We start from the raw sequence: 19,729 nt of genomic DNA, 5'->3' as shown, positions 1-19,729 counted from the left end.
AGTTGTCCCCTGTGTTTTCACTGGCCAGGCACAGCACAGCAGTGGTGAGAGGCGGATCAATGAGGAAGAGAGTTGATTATGGATGGTGAGAAGTATCCACCTCAAGCAATTTGTCCACTTTAAGATGGGATATCCAAAGATCCAAACATTCCCAGTAACGGATTCCCATTATTCATTCTTCTGAGTGGAATAGCTGGAAATATCCTCACTAAGTGGAAGCAGTACAGTTTGATGGGGATTCTGAGGGGTTGAGTTCCAGGAAAAACAGGACATCCTATCAGATTTTAGTTATTCTAGAAACCTCAGTTATGCTAACTAGAGGACGGCTGGTTTAGTCTGCAGTGGTAGAGGAGCGAGCTATTTTCAGTAAAAAACATGAACACAATTTACCGCTCAGTCTTTATTATTCACAGATGGTGGCACAGTCTGATGGTACAAAACACAATCAGTGTTGAAAGCAAGTCCATTGATGATGTTTTTTAATATCAAATGAAGTGTGTCGAATCGGGACTGTCAAAACAGATGAAATGGAGCAAATATCAAACCGCTCCACAAGGCGACCAACTGTCTATCATAGTGGCACTCATGACAACAAAGTCTGAACTTAAGTTAAACACAACAAACAGTGGTTGCGGAGATGAAGGTATTCTATTAATCTATAGCAGTATTTTATTACAATCCTGTAAATGGAATGTACTTTTCCGTTACATCTGGATAGAGGTATCAAGTTAGAAGTAAGTTACTTTTTAATGTGAGAACTGTTTTACACAGTGTTTGTTGGTTGGTTGGTTGGTTGGATGGATGAAGTAGCACCCCCAAAAACTGAGGGGATAGCCAGATGGGGCTAAGGAAAATCTTGGGGTGACACAGCAAAATCAAAAGCCATAACTGTAAATAGCCCTTAAAAATGGCCAAATTTGGAAAAATTTAGCACAAATTTGGAGTGTTATTTAGCCTCATTCCCAACAAGCGAGGTTGTTTAGTTTCATAAGATAACACTATCTTTAGAATAAGGGTAAAATGAGCATGCCACCACCTCTTACAAACAGTTATAGAGAACCCCAGGAATGAGCCCTAAAACCCAGAAATCCATTTGCATTTCAGCACCTCCCGTTCTCTTGTCTCAAAATCAATGTTTTTTTTGAATGCTGTTTTAGTTAGAAGCCTTACATAAGGTCAGTGGTTACCACAAGCTTAGGAGACATTTTGTTCAACATAAAATATGTCAGTAAATAACCCACTCGCAAACCTTTTAGCTTTTATGTGTCTTAAAAAAGACAGTTGCTAAGTAGCCTAATGAGACAGAACATAAATCACATCAAACTTTACAGCCTTGCAGTGGTGGCAACATGGCTGTAGTGTAGTTCATTTTAGCCTAGCAATAGCTTTTTACTTCTGGCGATTACATTTAGGCTTTAAAAATCCAGAAAGTGGTGTTCATTTGTGAAAATGATTTTGCAGACCAAATCCTGTAAGTTTCACAAACGTTTGTTTACTATAGAGCTTATTTTCTGCAATAATCCAAAATCCAATGGAAAAATCCCACAGGCTTTTGGACGAGGGAACCAGGGTCACATCAGCTTTCTGGGATGACCTACAGGAAAACGTTATCCCTGGGGCACTAAATGACAGCCTCCAATTGTTTTCGATTATTTTTGTGAGAGAGGGCTAGAAGGGCTTATCTAATTAGCAAATGTTAGCATGTTAACAGATTAAACTGAGAGGGTTAATATATACCTGCTAGACATTAGCTTGCTAGCATTGTCACTGCAAACATGTTAGCAATGCTGAAATTAGCTCAAAATTAAATTCGCTCAAAGCACCACTGTGGCTATAAATACAGTCTCACAGAGCTGCTAACATTGTTCTAGACTCTTATAGTATGTGTCCACAGGATCCTTCATTTCCACTCTTCACCATTCATTGCCTATGTAAGCAGCTGTGCAATGCATTCTGTCATGGATGTATCAAGAAAACCTGGATACAGCCATGGAGGTGGGACCTCATTCATTCCTATGAGAGCTGTTAAGTGCCACATGAAAAAAGCTTGATTTCCACAGTATGAAAGTACTCCAATCCTTCCCATTTGTAGCTGTTTTTAGTGCATATAAAGCCCTTGCATATGACCCCAATCCAATGATTTATCTTATCTTGCATGCAACAGCATTAACATTTGAGGTGTTTTAAAATGATAAGTGTGGCGCCTCCAGACATTCAAAACTGTATATGGAAGTTAGAAATTAGGTATTGTACTGCGTTGTATTGCTGTTGTATTGCAGGATCATTCACACCTTAGCTCTGCTCAGAACCAGAACTCAGAGATGAAGACATGGATGATGACAACATTGCGATGGGAAATGACCCCTGACTTGACATAGTTCATAGCCACCTCCAACACAAGGTCCTTGGGGCCAATGATAGGTTTCACCTGCCGAACAACACCTACACAGATGACACATATTAGGATTAGTGACTTAAAGTTTGTTTTGGGAAAGATATTTTCCTCATATTATGCAGCCCTAGTTTAAACATTTCATTGATGGATTTGATAAAGAAATGCCTGCTTCCAAGTGATGTTCTCTCTTCTTACCCATAATCATGCCCTGGTGCGAGCGTTTCTCCACGTCAAAAGAGAACTGGTCATCTGCAGACAGGATGTCAAAGAAAACATCGGTGGCACCAGGTAGAGGAGCAGGGTTAGCTGCCGCAACTGTCCGCAGGAAGACTATTTCTGTTGGAAGAATTGTTTCAAAGTTTGTATTAGTCTGATGGAAGCAAACCACTAAGTGTGCCTGGTTGTCCAAATCAGATATTTAAGATATGATTAAACAATTGTTCTGTGGGTTGAAACAAGTAATTGAATCTTATGCGCTGTGGCAGGTTGGTGGGTGGAAAGTTGTATTTCAATGAGGCTGCAAATAATTCTAGAATGTGCTATTACAAGCTAGCGAGTTAACTCTGTCAGCCCAGGACCAGATCCTACTTGTATTAAGCAGCCTCTCAAAATCTCTTATCAGCTTCAAATATGGATGCATTGCACATTTTCCTTTTCAGAACAATCAGGACTATTTGATAGTCAATAATATTTTTATGTAACTAAGTTATTGCATTTAGGATTTGAATCAAGGTTCGCCTGGAAATCTTGACACTAAATGACTAACAGAATTGTGAATTGGTAAAATATGATAGCTCATTACAGAAACATAATCCAAGTTACCGGTAAAAGAAGTGCTGTACATTTGCTCAAGGTAACTTTTACTTGACTATTATAATCTGTGACCAGAATTACCTTCTCACGGTTGTATGCCTCCGCAAACCAGTCAAGCTACACTTACAGTTTACATAAATGTCTGTCCGGAGTCATATGTAGCCATTACAGTAGACATATGGATGTTGCTGCCCAGAAGCCACATATTCTAAAACATGGATGCTTCACACACATCTTCAACCTACCTTCACAGAAGATCAATACAATCAGCAAAGTTTCAAGGTGTACACCCAAGATTAATGTCACCAGTTCATTGTCTGATCAAACATCTCCATTTTAGTTCCTGAGTTATAACGTTGAGTAATTGCCAGAAAAGTGTTTTGCTGAACATTATGATGTCACAGTGAAGTTGACCTTTGATCTTTTGGGATATAAAATGACATCACTTAATAATTTCATCCTATTTGACATTTGTGTGAAATTTTGTCATAACTAGCGTATTAATTCGTGAGTTTTAGCCAAAAACGTGTTTTGTGAGGTCAAAGTGACCTTTGACCACATAATTCTAATCAGTTCATCTTTTAGTCCAAATGAACATTTGTTCCAAATTTGAGGAAATTTCCTCATGGCCCTCTTGAGATATAAATATGGACAAGGTCCCGATGACCTTGACCTTTGACAACCAAATTCTAATACGTTTATTGTTGAGTTTAATTGAAATTTAGAGACAAATTTGAGGAAACTCCACAAAGGCCTTTCTGAGATATTGGGCTCAGGAAAATGAGACAAATGTAAGGTCACACATTAAGGACCTTTGACCACCAAAATCTAAACAGTTCATCTGTCATCCATGTGGGCTTTTGTGCCAAATTTGAAGAAATTTCCTCAAGGCATTCTTGAGATATCACATTCATGAGAGTGGAACGGACAACTCAGAAACATAATGCCTCCGACTTTCAAGGGTGTAGAGGCATAAAAAGCTCATCCAAAACCCACTGGAACTAACATGGTTATATATATGATGCAGACTACTACCACTTATTCACACCTGCATTACAGAAACACATGCACACAATAACATGTAATTTAGAGTGCACCTGGTTAACAAGTTTATCAAGGCTAAAAACATATTAAGAGCTTGTTGTACTTCCATCTTGTCTTACCCTCTGGTTCACTGAAGTCTCTGAAGGTCGGCAGAGAGAGGGAGGTGTGGGTGATGAGGTGGATGGGATCGAGATTGCAGCCGATGTCGTTAGGTTGGCAGGCCTTGACACAGCGCACATTGACTGAAGCATCTCTTCTGGACCTGAAAAGGACAAACAGCAATTATAGAAAGGAGGCAAGAAGGAAGTATTGAAGGAAATTTGGAGAAAAGAGATGCTTATACATGCCAAGGACATCAGAAAACACACAAGAAGAAGTGTGAATTTCTTACATTTTTAACCTATACAGTACATAACAGTATTCATTAGAAAAAGCTTTGACCACAGCTGCACAGATGAGTTGAGCGAGAAGAACCTGGCAACACCTGAATAGCCCCATAGACCTCCACGGTTAACCAAGGAACGGGTGCCTTAAAAAGAAGCCAAACCCTGATTCCACAACCCAAAATCATATTCGTGGGGTTCCCTGACGTGAAGACAGTAGTGCTTTCAAATACGACCTCAAAAACTTGCAAAGGGAGCAGAGCCGTGTAATTAGCAACAAGCAGGTGAGTCCAAGTTGTTCACTGAGCATGAGGCCAAAGCCACAGAGATGATTGTGTGGTGTTCCACAGCAAGAAAACGCTGCACGAAGGAAAAACTGGATGGCAGAAAACCAGGGGAGGATATGTAAGAATGAATGTCATTTGATGTGATCAATGACATCATATTCATGTGGTTAACGGGAAAAAATTTTTGACAGGATCAGCAGCAGAATCAGCATTTCCAAACAACTGTCCAGTCCAAAAATACAGATACTATTATTATAACATACAGTATTTCACTATTTTTACATATTTGAAATAATTAAGTTAGCATTTTGGACAGAAGGTGGTTATATGATCCAAAGATTTAAGAGGATAAATACCTCATATATTTTATATCTTTGCATTTTCAATCAGCTCTATGCATTAAACCCCAAAAACCACCAGGAGGAAAGTGGAACAGTGGAAAATTTGTCTGGCTTCATTTATCCAGCTGACCAGCACAGCTACTGGCCTTTTGGTATCATTTACAGCAAATCAACTGATAACCACCCAATACCAACACTAAAAGCACCATCCATCATATGAGCTGTAATGCTGCTCCACCACTAATTGAGCCCCCATGCTGGCTGAGCCCCAGGTGCCCATAAATAAGCGCCACGCTTATTTTTCTTGCAGTCCGCTACGGCAAGGCCTGTTTGATCCTACGGTGAGGCTGCTTGGAACACATCATAGGAAAAATTGCTCTCAACATAACAAATGACCACAGTGGAGGAAGCACGAGAGAAAAGGAAGAAAAGCATTGCTGGTGTGTATGTGTAAGTGTGTGTGTGCTTAAAAATTAAAAGAGCCATTCTTTATCTGTCACTTTTTAATTCAAAGCACATAGAAAGTACACATAAAGGGAAGCTGCCACACAGACACGAGGTAGAGTTAGCTGCCACCAATGCATGTGGATGCACATGACCAATCCTGTCATGGAGATCCTCAACAGCTAATGTGCCCCATCTAGTGGTACAGCAATATTCCTAACATCTACTATTGTTTTATATGCTAGAATAAATAACAATAAAAATGCAAAGTGTTAAAACAGTTGAAAAACATGGGATTGCTTTGAAATAATGCATCCCCAGGACTGCATTATATGCACAAATGCAATCCATTTGCAATTTTGACTTGCTGCTTTTATAACCAACCTGTCAATCACTGTAAAAAAAAAAACACAACATTGAATGAATAGTTTGTTTGTTATTTTGGTGGAAAATACCTTTATTGACTTTCTTGCTGAGGGTGAGATGAGAGGATAAACACCACACTCATGTCTATTTGTTAAATATATGGCTACAGCACCCAGTTACCTTAGCTTAGCATTGAAACAGAAAACAGCTAGCTTAGCTCTGCCTAAACAAATTGCTATAGCAAACAGCTAGCTTGGCTCTGCCCTTAAGTAATAAAGCTCTAAAGGTCCCTAACTTTTTATCTCCTTTGTTGGGGTTATGTGTCTGACTATTTCTTTGCTAGATTTGGAGACAAAGCCAGGTAAGCTGTTTCCCTGTTTCCTATCTATGTGCTAAATTAAGCTAAGCGGCTACCAGCTGTAGCTTCATATTTAGCATACAGACATGAGAGTGGTATCAGTCCTCTCAGATGTATGCTGAGAAGAACTTGGCTATAAATATAACGTTAAATATATATTTTTTAAAAGGATAACTACTCAAATTCACCATAATAGACTGTAGCATCATTTTAGTTTTGGGTAAGTTGTTTTTTTATTGCCACGTATTAACTGTGAGTGCTGCGGGAACTAGTCCCTGTCTCAAGCCAGCAGTTTATTAAAGAGTAGATGGCAGGCTGAATTTGTGATTTCTATATTTAAAAAAAAAAAGCTAGATAGGCTAGATGACACCCCAAACCACCTATGTAATACAGGGGTTATAAGTTCAAAATAAGAATGAACTTAAAACACTCCAAAGTATTCCTTTAAGTTTCTAATAAGGAAATGTCGTTGTGGGCCGAGTGGGCTGCTCATCAGTGACAAATACCGCGATCTTGGCCATGTACAAATGTGCCTTTCCATAGCGAATTAGCCTCATCTCCACGGTCAGGAAGAAGTCTCGGGGCTGGGATAAGGTACGGCGCAGTGAGATCTCTCCTCCATGAGCATGCTGCTCTATGCCGAAGTATCCCTCCTCGTCTCCAGAGACTATCTCGAACAGCATTTTGTCTCCCGGCACGGAATTCGAGGGCCCCATTCGGAAAACAACGGCAGGTACAGGAGTATTGGTTGGGAAGCTGATGTTGTAGAAGGAGATTCTCAGCGGTAGCGAGAAACACGACGCGGGATCCTGCGTGAACTCGCAAGTTACGCGCTCGCAACGGCTGAAAGGGACAAAATGGAATGCTCATTGGATGGAGGGCAGAAAAGGCTGCGTGTATGGGTAGAAAAAGAGGAAAAGGTCAGGGAAAGACGAAAAAATGACGGAAGCTGAAGAGTGAGTAAAGAGGGTATGACCAAAAAGGTCAATAGCAGGCCAAAACCGAATGAACACATCCGAGAAAATGAGTGAAACAAGAAAAAAGATGTAAAATGAGGACAGAGTCTTTATACAATGAACAAGTAAGATGCATGCCCAGATCATGCTCAGCTGGGGACAATCCACCCTTTTGTTTCAACCAGCTCTTTATAACCAGCTCTTACCCATGTGCTGCTTGCCGGAAGTTCGGAGGACAGGCAAAGGACAGACAGCGAAATCCTCCCTGGACGTTGAAGCAGCTTTCAGAGACAGAGCAGGTATGGCTCCCTGCTGCACATTCATCAATATCTGCAAACAACAGGGGAAGCAAAGGTTCAACATTTAATATATGTTTCCACTCTATCTTTATTAACAAAAGCAGCAAAGGTTTGTCGACTGACCTTGGCATGTGCGTCCGTTATGTGCGAGTGTGTAGCCTGTCGGTGGGCAGGTACAGTAAAAGCTTCCTGGGGCGTTGGAGCAGCGGTAGGAACACACATGACCTCCACTCGGCAGGGCACACTCATCAATATCTGAGAGTAAGAGATAGTAAAGGCTAGTCAGCATGTGATCACTTTCAAGTTAATTTGCTTCATCACCAAACACCATGAAGGCTGACACTACCTTCACATGTTATCCCATCAATGTCACTCAGCTGGTAACCACGGCGACAGTAGCACTGGTAGGAGCCGTAGACGTTTGCACACTCCTGGCTGCAGGGGTTGGCTTCACACTCATTGACATCTGTCAGCATAAAGGCACAGATACATACCTTAAAATGTGTCAGATATGACTTCATAAAGACTACGTCTATGAAACAATTGGGTTCGAACATACAGCTGAAAGATTTTGTAGCTATGGAAGCTCATTTCTGCCAATGTAACTTATCTCAATGATGAGAAACTGTACTAAGCCATTATTTTTAGCTGCTAAATCATTATGGAATATTAATACATTATTTTAAGATACAATATCATTATTTTGAGATTTTGTAATTACTTAGATAACATTTCTCATTATAATGATTTACAGGTTGTTTTTTTTTCATCACATTGGCGGAAACTGGCTTCTTTATACTGTTAATTAAGAACATAATTATTTTAAGAATAGTAAGTCTTTATTTTGAGATATTAATTCAGTATTTGGAGATATTAAGTCATTATATTAAGATACTACGTCATTATTTTGAGATAGTGTTATTATTTTGATAAGGTTTCTCATTATAAATACTTTAAGTATTTTTTTGTCATCAAATTGGAGGGAATGGGCTTTACATTTATTTATTTATTTTTCTTTCAATCACACTGGCAGAAAGGGGTTTCTATATATTTCTATAACGTAAGTCTTAATGAAAAATGAGGAGTGATTTTACCTTCACAGTTTCTGCCATCATGCGACAGCTTGAAGCCAGTGGTGCAGCTGCACTGGTAGGACCCCTCTGTGTTCTCACACTTGTGGGCGCAGAGTCGTCCGGGATAATGCCTGCATTCATTGATATCTAAGGAACACAGGGGTCAGGCGATGAATCTGAGACTCAGAACTGACCAGTTCCATTCTCCACTTGTCTTGTACCACTTCTTTCTACTCTACCAAAAATACGTTCTTTCAAAACTGACATGCACAGAATATGATAGTTGAAGCATAAGTATAGTGATGGATTTGCACTGCACCTTCACACAGTTTGGTGATACTGTTGAAGATGAAGCCAATTCTGCATTCACAGCGGTACGAGCCCAGCAGGTTGATGCAACCATGGCCGCCACACACATTCCCTGTACGGCACTCATCCACATCTGTAACATGAAGGGAAAATATTACAGTTTAGTTTGAAAAATGGAAAATTAACCTTTTGAAATCTGAGCAAATTGGTTTGATTTTTTTCAAAAACATGGGAAGAAGGCAATGGGCAATAAAAGAAAAATAATTAGCCTTAAATTTTCAATTTGAGATTAGTAAGTACAAGAAAATTACCTAAGAATTTGTAAAATAAACAAATAAAAATAAAAATAATAAAACCAGCAAAATGTTAGTAAAGAAAAAAGGGAATGGCGTGGAAAAGTGTTTTAAAGTTCTATTAATTCTGTAACATAAGTTTAAATGTGTAATTATGACAGTTAGTCATACATATAGTTTTTCCATAGCCTTTTTCTTTTTTCCCTAGACATTTTCCCCTACATTTTTAAAAAAAAATAACCTTCTATATCGAATTGATTCTTGCAGTTTGTGGAACATTTCTTACCAAGTTGGTTATTGTTTTTTTCCCCATCTTTTTTAAAAGAAATTGCACCAATTTGCTCAGGGTTCAAAGACTTAAATACTTGTGAATAGCCCCCAATATTAAAGATTTTACAAACAAAGGAAAATAATTCATTGTGACCTACCTTCACAACGTGTGCCATCCTCAGTTAGATGATAGCCGCGTCCACAGGTGACCGTGTTCTTGCGACAAGTGTAGGAGCCCACTGTGTTGATACAAGTTTGGCCAGGCAGGCATGGACTGGTGTGGGCCAAACACTCATTTACATCTAATGAGAGAACAGTAACAAGGACAGTTCACTCCAAATTAAAAACTACACATACGTATTTCCTCCTACCTGTAGTGCTGTTTATCAGTCTAGATTGTTTTGGTGTAAGTTGCCGAGTGTTGGAGATGTCTGCCTTGTCTCTAATATAATGGAAATAGATGGCACTCGGCTTTTGGTGCTCAAAGCACTAAAAAAATATGCTTGTAAAACTCAACAGCAATGTTTCTTTGCAGAAATCATGACCTAGTTACTAAAGATAATCCACAAATCTTATTGTGAGCAGTTTCACGTGGGACCTATTTTCAGAACTACACTGGCCAACTGAATCAATGCACAGAAGGAAGTGTGCATCTACTGCTAGCTCACCTAGCATCACTGTGGTACCATGAGTAGGTGCATGCTTCCTTTCCTTATTGGGGGTACTAAACTCACCAATACAGCTGCCGATTGCATCCTGAATGAAACCATCTGAACATCTCTCTTTTGGGCGGCAGCGGAACGAGCCTGCTGTGTTGGTGCACAAAAAGTCAGGTCCACAGTTATGGGTCCCCAAAGTACACTCATCTATGTCTGGAAAGGGCAAGGAGGAAAATGTCATCAAAGCATAAATATGCAGTGCAATACTTTTTTACTTGGAATACTGTAAATTATAGGACATGTTTTGGTTATTTTTACTACTTGGTATTAAGTAACTAAAATTGTAATTTTTTTTCCTGGCTCGTTACCTTGGCAACTGTTGTCTTCTTTGAGTTCATATCCAGTGCCACAGCTGGTTTCCCTCTGACAGCGAAAAGAACCCTCTGTGTTGATGCAAACTTGGCCAAGGACGCAGTTGTGACTGCCAGTCAGACACTCATTGACATCTGAGGAGAGAGACATCCACTCAATAATAAGAGAAACCAGTCAATCTGTGTATTAAAGCAATAGGTCCCAACGTGTCCAGCCACTGAGTCCAGATTTGTCCTGAGTCATTAGTTCAAGGTCCACACATTGGAGAAATTCAATTTAATGTGACAAAATGTAAATAATACATGGGCTTAAAATGCAACAAATAAAAAAATATTGCAAAATTTAAGTGCAATCAGTTAAAACCAGGGGCATCTGTAGGATTTACTGACTTAATGCTTAGCCTGAAATTTTCTTTTAAATATTTTGATAATTTTTTTTAAAAACTTTTGTTTTCTTTTTTGTTTTCTTTTTTTGTGGCAATTTTGTTCTCTAAACTATTTTGGGTGATTTTTTTTTCTTTAAAAATGTTTGGTAATTCTTAAAGAAAACATGCCTTCCAATCGCAAACCTGCCAAAATGAAAAACAGCCAAACTACAGTATATATTACAGTCAAAAACTTTAAAAACAGAAACTACTGTTGGATTTTTAAATTTCCAACAGTGCTTGAACACATCATGTGGGACAAACACAGGCCCGAACCAATTTACTTTTGGTTGAATTGCTCAGAGCGATTCAAAATTAGGTGCAATAAACTGGAATGGAAATGGTTCCATGTTGATATGTTGACAGTGAACTTCATTACAATCCATCTAATCGTTGTTAAGATATTTCAGTGTGAACAGACAAACTGTCACTTCCATCCTGAGAGCCATGCAGCTTGGACAGGCTAGAAATCACTAATTAAAAGTAGGTAATTACAGTCATACTTCCATTTACAAAACTTACCCTGACAATTAATTCCATCCTTTTGCAGCTGATAACCACCCAGGCATGCACATGTACCATTAACGTCACACAACTGGGAGCAAATGGAGTCTGAAAACAGCAGAGAGACACATAGAGCAGTAGTCATCATACACTGTAAAATCTGACAAGTTGATCTTTGATTAACCTTGGAAACCAATTGCCTTGAAAAAGTAAAATGAATATAACTTTAAATCTTAATTTGTTTACTTTATATCTACGTGTTAAATGTACTTGAAATTTAGCCATATTTACTTAATTTTGTGAATTTGTTGCAACTAAAAAATGTCAAGTGAAATTACTTTTTTTAAGTGTCGGTAACTTCAGTAAATCAAGTTAGTCTGACTCAATTCGAGAAAGAGGATTTTGGCAATGATGAAGTTAGGAGCTCTGCGAGTTCTGTTTTATTAACATGTTCAATATGTTTCTTGACAAGATAAATATGATTAGCTAGTTTGCAACCATACAGATTTATAGCACAGTATACTCGGTTTACTGAAGCTGCTAAAACTTAGAAAGACTGATTTAATTAAACTTGTCAATTTTAAGTTGCAAAAATCAAGTAAATATAACTACATTTAAAATGAACATAACAATTAGATATTAAGTAAATATAGATTAAGACTAATAGTTATATTGGCTTACATTTTTCAAGGCAATCGGTTTTCTAGACTTAGAAAAGGTTAGATTAAAAAAAGTAAAATCAACTTAACTGATTTTACAGTGTAAGGTACAGTGTTTGTCCTACTTCACAGGAACTATGTCACTGGCCGACGGAAGAAAAAGCCGCCAAGAGGCTGGAGCTTAAGCCTCTTACAGCTCTGATTAAAACAAAGGAGATCACGTTGAGAAATGAAGATGCCAAACCTTTACAGGGGTCTGATCCCTCTGGAGGCTTGGTGGTATCGTTGGTCTTAGGCTTTTCTGTCATCGGTTCTATTGGGAAAAAAAATGCCTCATTAAACCCAAACATGACTTTTTAAAAACAGCAAAATTCCCTGAATAACTGAAGAGCACAGTGTCAGACTCATCAGCGAGAACAACTCCATGACTCTGAGGCCATTTTAAGGTTTATGCGAGAATGGATCATCTGGAAGGAAAGGGGGTGGGAACTCCGCAGCGCGTCATCAGATGCTCACAGTGGAGTCATCAAGTCACAGCAGCGTGTAGTTTCTGGCAGATTTTTTTTAACATGGAGCTTTATCTGACTGCACTTGCACAAATCAAATGTTTAAATATTCAGCCTATATATACAGACCTTTTTATAAATCAGCTCAACTGCAGTTACAACAGCAACGTTTCACAAAACATACATGTGTTTAACCACCTCAGTAATTTGTTCAGTTGAAGCTGAACGAGCAATGATATCTAGAGTTGAATGAATGTGATGTATGAGGAGTTACTCATGGCATAATGATGAGTGTCGCTGCCTTGTAAGGATGGCCATGGGAAGTAGGGGTGCACCCCCTGTTAGAAAAGGCCAACATCACAACACTCTTCGAAATGAAAAAAAAAAATTTAATATTTTTTTCTGTTGGTATTTACCAAAAAATGAAGGCTTAAGTAAGTTTTAAAATGTTGCTAGAAACACTGAATAATTACTAGTTATTTAAATAACACTAAGCATCACGGTCAACGGACGTTACGTGGGTCAGCTTGCTGTAGACTCACGTGCCTGTCCCTGATGAATGTGCACACAGACATTTCGAACAGTTTGGACATTAATGCACTCATAAGTGACTTTTTCTCGTAAACCCTTGAGTGCCAACCCACTTTTGTGAAGCACAAACCCAGCCAAGGTACAGCGTCTGTTCTGCCGCCGTGCAGTTTTACACGTGCATGCGTGTTTGTGTGTGACTGTGTGTGCGCGGTCGAAGGTTTAAATACTGTGATGTATTTTTGAGGTTAAAATACTGTGTGTTTTGGATATGTGTGCAGTGCTCTGATTGACTTAACCTGTAAAACTATGAGTAATCTGAGTGTGGTGACATGTTTGATCCATATTGCAGTAGCACATGTTATAATAGAATGTTACAATATAGAGGGATTTTTTACAATATACGCCTTTAGAAAAAACTAATTAAAATCGATTCATACTTAAGGGGATTATCCTGTTGATTATATTTACACACAAAATGAGCGCTTATCACAGCACCCCCAACTAGAAACGTCTTCCCACAGCCCTACTCGTGACTTAATGATAGGCTTCTGGTTGACATTTACTCAGATATTGTAGCTAGTTAGTTACAATTTGAGGTCGCTTTACTTGGGTAATTTCATTGGACTACTACAATAGATTTATTTGACATTAATTTAGCCACTTTTCATGGAGATTTAACACGACAGTTATCAAATTTCTGAAAGGGAGAGCAAGTCAGATAACCCAAAGTTAAACAACAGCACTAGCTAATGTGACGTTACCCAGTTTATCTAACATTAGCTAGCAAGAAATCAATTGTCCACTGTTAATTTCTACACCTTTGTCATTGTAATGCTGCTCCACACTGTGAGTAATAAACTCTTTCTCTGTGGAGTCATCACACTTATGAATGGGAATGACGCAGACTTATCATAGACTATATTAAAGACACAGATATTATATACAAGCTGTGTATTATATAGTACACTATAGGGAATAATGAACAAGATTTCAGACACTACACTGAATTTGGACAATTCAGTGTAGTGTCTGAAATCTGTGTAGTCTCTCTGTCTCTGTCTCTCTCTGTCTGGCGAGCATTGACAGCAGAAATTGTCAAGCAATTGTCAGGTGGGGCTCGGGCAGGAACATCCGGTGACGAAACCACGAAATCCTCCGAAGGCTAGACGGTGCTGTTTAACAGCTGCTGATACGGCCTTATAGCGCACTATATAGAGTGGTAAAGTTTGAGAGCTACTCTGTAAAGCTGTAAAGGCGGACAAGTGAGTTTAATGAGCTTCTTTGTCCAGTTTGATGACGTCTAACGTCCCCAACAAACACTGTAGTCCCATTTAGCCACTTGTTAGCAACTGCCTTTTTCAAAAGTTCAAAAATCCGTGTTAAGCGACTGTTTTTTATGTTGCAGAACAAAACATCTCAATGTCTTTAGCCTGTGTTAACCAGAGACTTTATATAAGGCATTTTACTGAAAACCCATTCAAAAAACCCATAGACTTTAAGACAAGGGAACCGGAAGTGCTAAAAGGCTAACGGACTTCCGCGTTTTAGGACTCATTACTTCACCACTCTATAATGGATTAAATTAACTGCTGAGAATTCGAACACAAAGTGGCAAACGCACTATACACACTACACTATATACACTATATACTATATTACACTATATAGCGCAATATATCCGTGATAGGGGGCAGTTTCGAACACAGCTATAGTCTATAAGACTGACAAACTGAAAAATCTCCCAGAAACTACACGCATGACATGCAGCGTAGCTTCTGCCCCCCTCCCTCCGCACGATCCAGTCAAGCATTAACCCCTTTTTAGTGATTCACTGTCATCACTCTGGCCTTCACTCTACATCAGCGAGATGTTGGTTTTCTTTTCTGCACAAATAACTCAAATCAAGTGTTTTTGTAGCTCTGTCCTTCCCTCCCATTTGTGTATTTCACCTGAATGCAGCTAGGCGACAAAAGCTACAAACACCAGTTGGCCCTAAGTTACCATTTGGCAGGTGTCTACAGATTAGCCTGGTGAATACCAGTGACCCAGTGTGTCTGTCTCTCTGTCTGGCAGAAATGTGCTCCACAGCTGCCACATCAAGGCCATTTATCCAGTTTATGAAAACAGAGCTGCTGTCTCTGCTCGAGGTAACGCTGCCTGTTTTGATGAGACGCACCCCTTTTGAAAACCGGCTCTTTTAGCCCAAATAAAACTCAACATAAGAGAGTAAGCATATTTAAAAGTTGTGAGTAGCACTTTATATACAGTGTTAGGAGGGTTACCAATGAAATGTAATAACATATTACTGTACCGTTTTTACCCTGTTAAAAAGTAACTATGATAAAATAATAATGTTACTTGTTACATTTGATTACTTTTCTAACAAATGTTTTAAATTGGGCAATATAGTTGAAAAGTTCTAAAACTATAAGTGCATAAGTGTTGCTCTCAAATTTGCCCAAATGGCTTTGCAGACCTGTGTTGTCTGAAAATATGCCAAAAGAATGCATAAGGGCAAGGCAAAAAGATGCAAACAACAATATAAATGTTAAAAAGCATTTAACATGCAACATGATTCACACATGACAAGCAGTGATGTCACATGAGTCAGTGTCTGTTGGGGCTGAAGGATAAGGATAAGGGAAGAAGAATAAAGTTTGGAAATGAAAAAACAAAAACAAAAAAAAAGGAAATTTGCACATCCAAATAGAGTGCCCCAGTAATGAGTCCTAACACGTTGGTTCTGCTGCATCAAATTTAATCCTTTTTTTAACTGTCCATCGTGAGTCAGCCACTGTTCCAGGAACGCAGTGGAGTACTATTTTAGTACAAATAAAATGTGGAGTCACAAGATGTGAAAAATACATTAAGCTGGTGGTCATCCTTTCTATTTTACTGGAATGAAACCAAGTATGCAGTGTTTGGTCCAGATCATTTACAGCTATTGTCTAGAAATAAAAGATCTAATAATCTAATAATAACAATCTTTATAAAGGCCTTTTTGGAGAGTGGCACCAAAGAAAGTGGGCTTTTTAAAATGTGGCACCTAATCATATTGTGCTCAAACCATTTAGCACCTAATGTGTGCAAATAGCCGAGTATATTGATTGTTTTAAGTGTTGCAGACAGCCAGCAGTCATTCTCTCATGATAACACAGTGAAGCTAATCAAGACACAAAAGACCGAAAACACAAGACTATTAAAGTGTTTTACCTTCGACAGTTGGTTTGATTTCCTCGGTTGTATTTTTGCCACAGCAGGTTTTAGCTGTGTGTGCACACTGTCGCCCCAGCAACAAACCCCGGAGCTCACAGCTCGAACCCTGGCTCGCTGTCATCAGGCCGAGCGTGCAGCAGTCACAACATATCTGAGCAGGAGACAGGAGAGGGTGAAACAGGAGGAAAAAAGTTCACTCTTTATTGATTTAGAAACAGCTAAGTGTATCATCTGTGAGAATAAGCAGACGTGTAAAGGTTGCAGATATTGATGTTGGGAAAAGGAGGACAACCTTAGAGATTTTAGTCTCCCAGGGGTCTCCTTGGAAGAAGGGCCTCTCACAGGCCCCCTGCCCCTTGGCCATCTTGATGCCATTGTCACAGAGTTTATCTTCTACTGTGGCTGCACAGCATTGCTCCTGAGCGATTCTGGAAATAAACAGAACTTTACCTTAGTCAGAACGGAAACTGCATGTTTGCTCCGTGAGGATAAGAGGCATGTGAAGAAACGTTTGATATTTACGTTAGATACAATCTGCTGAACCCAAGAAACCCAAGAGGATTTATGATGCAATATGTTGAATATTTTCTTGCAACAATGAGTAACCTACCTTAATTTAACCCTTTGAAACCTGGAGTGACATCACTTTTCTAATACTTTCATATGCCTTTCACAAGTATTTAACTCGTGAACATTAAGCAAATTGTTACGATTTCTCTCAGCAGGAAGTAACTTGTCAAGAAATGTTCCACAAATTGCAAGAAATTAGTGGATGTAGAAAACTATTTTTAAAAAGCTAGGGAAAATGTCTGGGCAAAAAACAAAAAGGCAGATGACAATTATACTGTATTCATAATGATAATTGCATATTAAAAATTATGTTACAAATTTATTAGAATTTTTAAGCACATTTTCCAGGTAATTGCATTGTTTTTTAAATCTTATTTTATGATCTTTACTTTATTTTTTCTTTTAAGAATTTGTTTTTATATATTAATTTATTGTTGTGTTTATTTTTAACTAATTTTTAGGTAATTTTCTTGTACTCTTTACTAATTTCTTGCTAATTTCAGGGTCATTTTTTCATTTGTTGCTCATTGCTTTTCTTTCTTTGTTTTTGGAAGACATCAAGCCAATTTGCTTAGGTTTCAAAGGGTTAAAAGACATTGCAAATGTCAGAAGCTGCTTTTGAGTCTATATCAAAATTGCTCCATTTTGCTCTTTATAAGAAGAAACTCTCTGTTTTTCCTCTCCAAGTGTTCCCTTCACTGACCTCCATGTGTTGACCAGGTGTTACTCTATTTCATCAATCGCCACCTCCATGTTCTTACAGTCAAATGGGGCCCTTTAGTGATAAAAATGCTCCAGGGGGCCACTTAACACCTGTACTTACTGTTTAGTTACTCCCTTGTAGCAGGATGGATGTTTGAGGGTTGGGGAGATGATTTAGGGTTTGTAACCCCTGGGGTATTTCCTGCTTTTTAACATACCATCGCAAAAGCTACTGGCTTACAGATTATTTCTCCCAGCAAAATTCATAATTTGAAGATTTTTTTGGGCCCCAACTGAACCACTATATACCCTAAAGGAACATTTCGACAGAAGAAAAATAAAAAATAAACTTCATGTGTTCCTTCTGTGTTGACCCTTCTTTGGTCCCTGTACCATATTTTAAGACCATCTTGAGGAAACCAGGTGTTCCTTACCTGCAGGTCTGGGAGGAGGAGATGAGGGGGAGGATTGTACAGTCTTGTCCTCCCAGGGCTCGCTCCCTCCCATCTAGGCAGCACTCTTGCACAGTAGGAGGCTGAATCTCTGCAGATTTGGGAAGATGGCACAAGGATTAGAAATAGACAGCAGAGACGTGATGGAAAAAATGGCACAGCTGCCCCCTGAGTGCCAGTGACTGAGTCAGATTTAATTAAAATGAGCTCACACCCAGACAGTATGTTGAAAAAGAAGCCCACAGGACATCACATTAGGCTATAATAACCCCCTAAAATAAAGAAGTGCATTAAAGTTTTCATATCACTAACATGGTCTGAAAATATATTCAAATTCTACATCTAAATTCCAAACTTTTGCTTTCTTCTTACCTTGTCCATGCAGAACTCCGTATAAAGAAAACAAAAGTATTGTCCACTGTGCCATCGGAATTACTTCTAAACGTTTCCCTCTCCGATCGTCCTTTTAAATTAATTTCTGTTTAATCGGCGGCTGAACTGCAGCAGTGGACGGTGAGTTTGTCTCCTGTATTAACGCTCCGTCACGTAGGAGAACATTTCAGTCAGAGCGACCGGAGAGGCGACACAGATCTCGCCTTGAGAGGTTTGAGATTAGAGGGCGGTGAGGGCGGGGTGCAGGGAGCTGTGTTTAACTGTCAGTCTGGGCTGCTGAATAATTCAAACACCGCCGATAATTGGATTTATTTGATGCGCCGACGTGACAACACTAAACGAGTCCAAATGGGGGTAGGACATAAACAACGCAGGAGAATTTTAGGAAGAGTTAGTTTTTTTTAAAAAATGCCAAAACTCTTCAGACAGGGAAAAAAACAAGCAAAAGTAGATAACAACTAAAATAAGTAGTTACTTTTAACTTATTTTGTTTCAAAATGCTTCAGTTTTTGAAAGAGGTTGGTTTCAGGACCCCTGAGATATTAAGTTATAAGGTAATCCATGATAAAAACACAAAGTTGGAGGGAAGTATGACAAATTTTCATAATTTTGTGTAGTTTAGGTGTTTTCCCCCCTCTTTTTGCTTAAAATATCATTGTAACATAGAAGTCAATTGCACAGTGTAATGGAGATAGAATAATGACACCAGCTGTGTTTAGTTTGGTTCCCTGTGAGCTTTGCTTTCACTGTGCCACCGGGTACAATCATGCAGGAAAACAGAGGCTTGACTTACAGCATGAAGGAAGTGTGTCAACCATTGCGCAAACAAAAAAAACAATTACAAAAAATCTAATCTAAGAGTATCTTGTGTGTCTTTTTGTGTCTTTGCAGTTATTATCCCCAGTAGTGGAAATGGTGAACCAACGTGATTTCACAGAAATACATGAAATTACCACAATCTCTTAACACTGCCATAGGTGGTAGTGGTTGGATAAACTACTTTGTTAGCTTTAGGAAAAAAAGTTTGTTACATTCGGGACATATGTGCTTTGTGAAGTAATGTAAGTACATAATGTGATGTAACTATATGAGAAAGGCAAGTAGATGAAG

At 38.8% G+C, this 19,729-nt stretch overlaps 1 protein-coding gene across 1 annotated transcript; it reads right to left on the bottom strand.

Annotated features, from left to right (window-relative positions):
- Positions 1-385: 385 nt before the first annotated feature.
- LOC121961323 (fibulin-1-like) lies at positions 386-18,843 on the bottom strand. The gene is made up of 17 exons (XM_042511268.2): positions 18,599-18,843; positions 18,209-18,317; positions 16,795-16,930; positions 16,500-16,653; positions 12,494-12,562; positions 11,609-11,698; positions 10,659-10,796; positions 10,366-10,503; positions 9,790-9,933; positions 9,079-9,201; positions 8,781-8,906; positions 8,033-8,152; positions 7,810-7,941; positions 7,594-7,717; positions 4,372-4,514; positions 2,591-2,731; positions 386-2,442 (listed from the first exon to the last, which is right to left on the bottom strand). The coding sequence occupies exons 1-17, from the start codon at positions 18,651-18,653 to the stop codon at positions 2,303-2,305; spliced, it is 2,082 nt and encodes a 693-aa protein (XP_042367202.1). The 5' UTR covers positions 18,654-18,843; the 3' UTR covers positions 386-2,302.
- Between the last annotated feature and the right edge of the window lie 886 nt (positions 18,844-19,729).

Source organism: Plectropomus leopardus, chromosome 22 (genome assembly GCF_026936395.1).
Source record: "Plectropomus leopardus strain MGB_pleo_1.0 chromosome 22, ASM2693639v1, whole genome shotgun sequence".
NCBI lineage: Eukaryota > Metazoa > Chordata > Actinopteri > Perciformes > Serranidae > Plectropomus > Plectropomus leopardus.
This window is presented reverse-complemented; position numbering and strand designations above follow the sequence as displayed.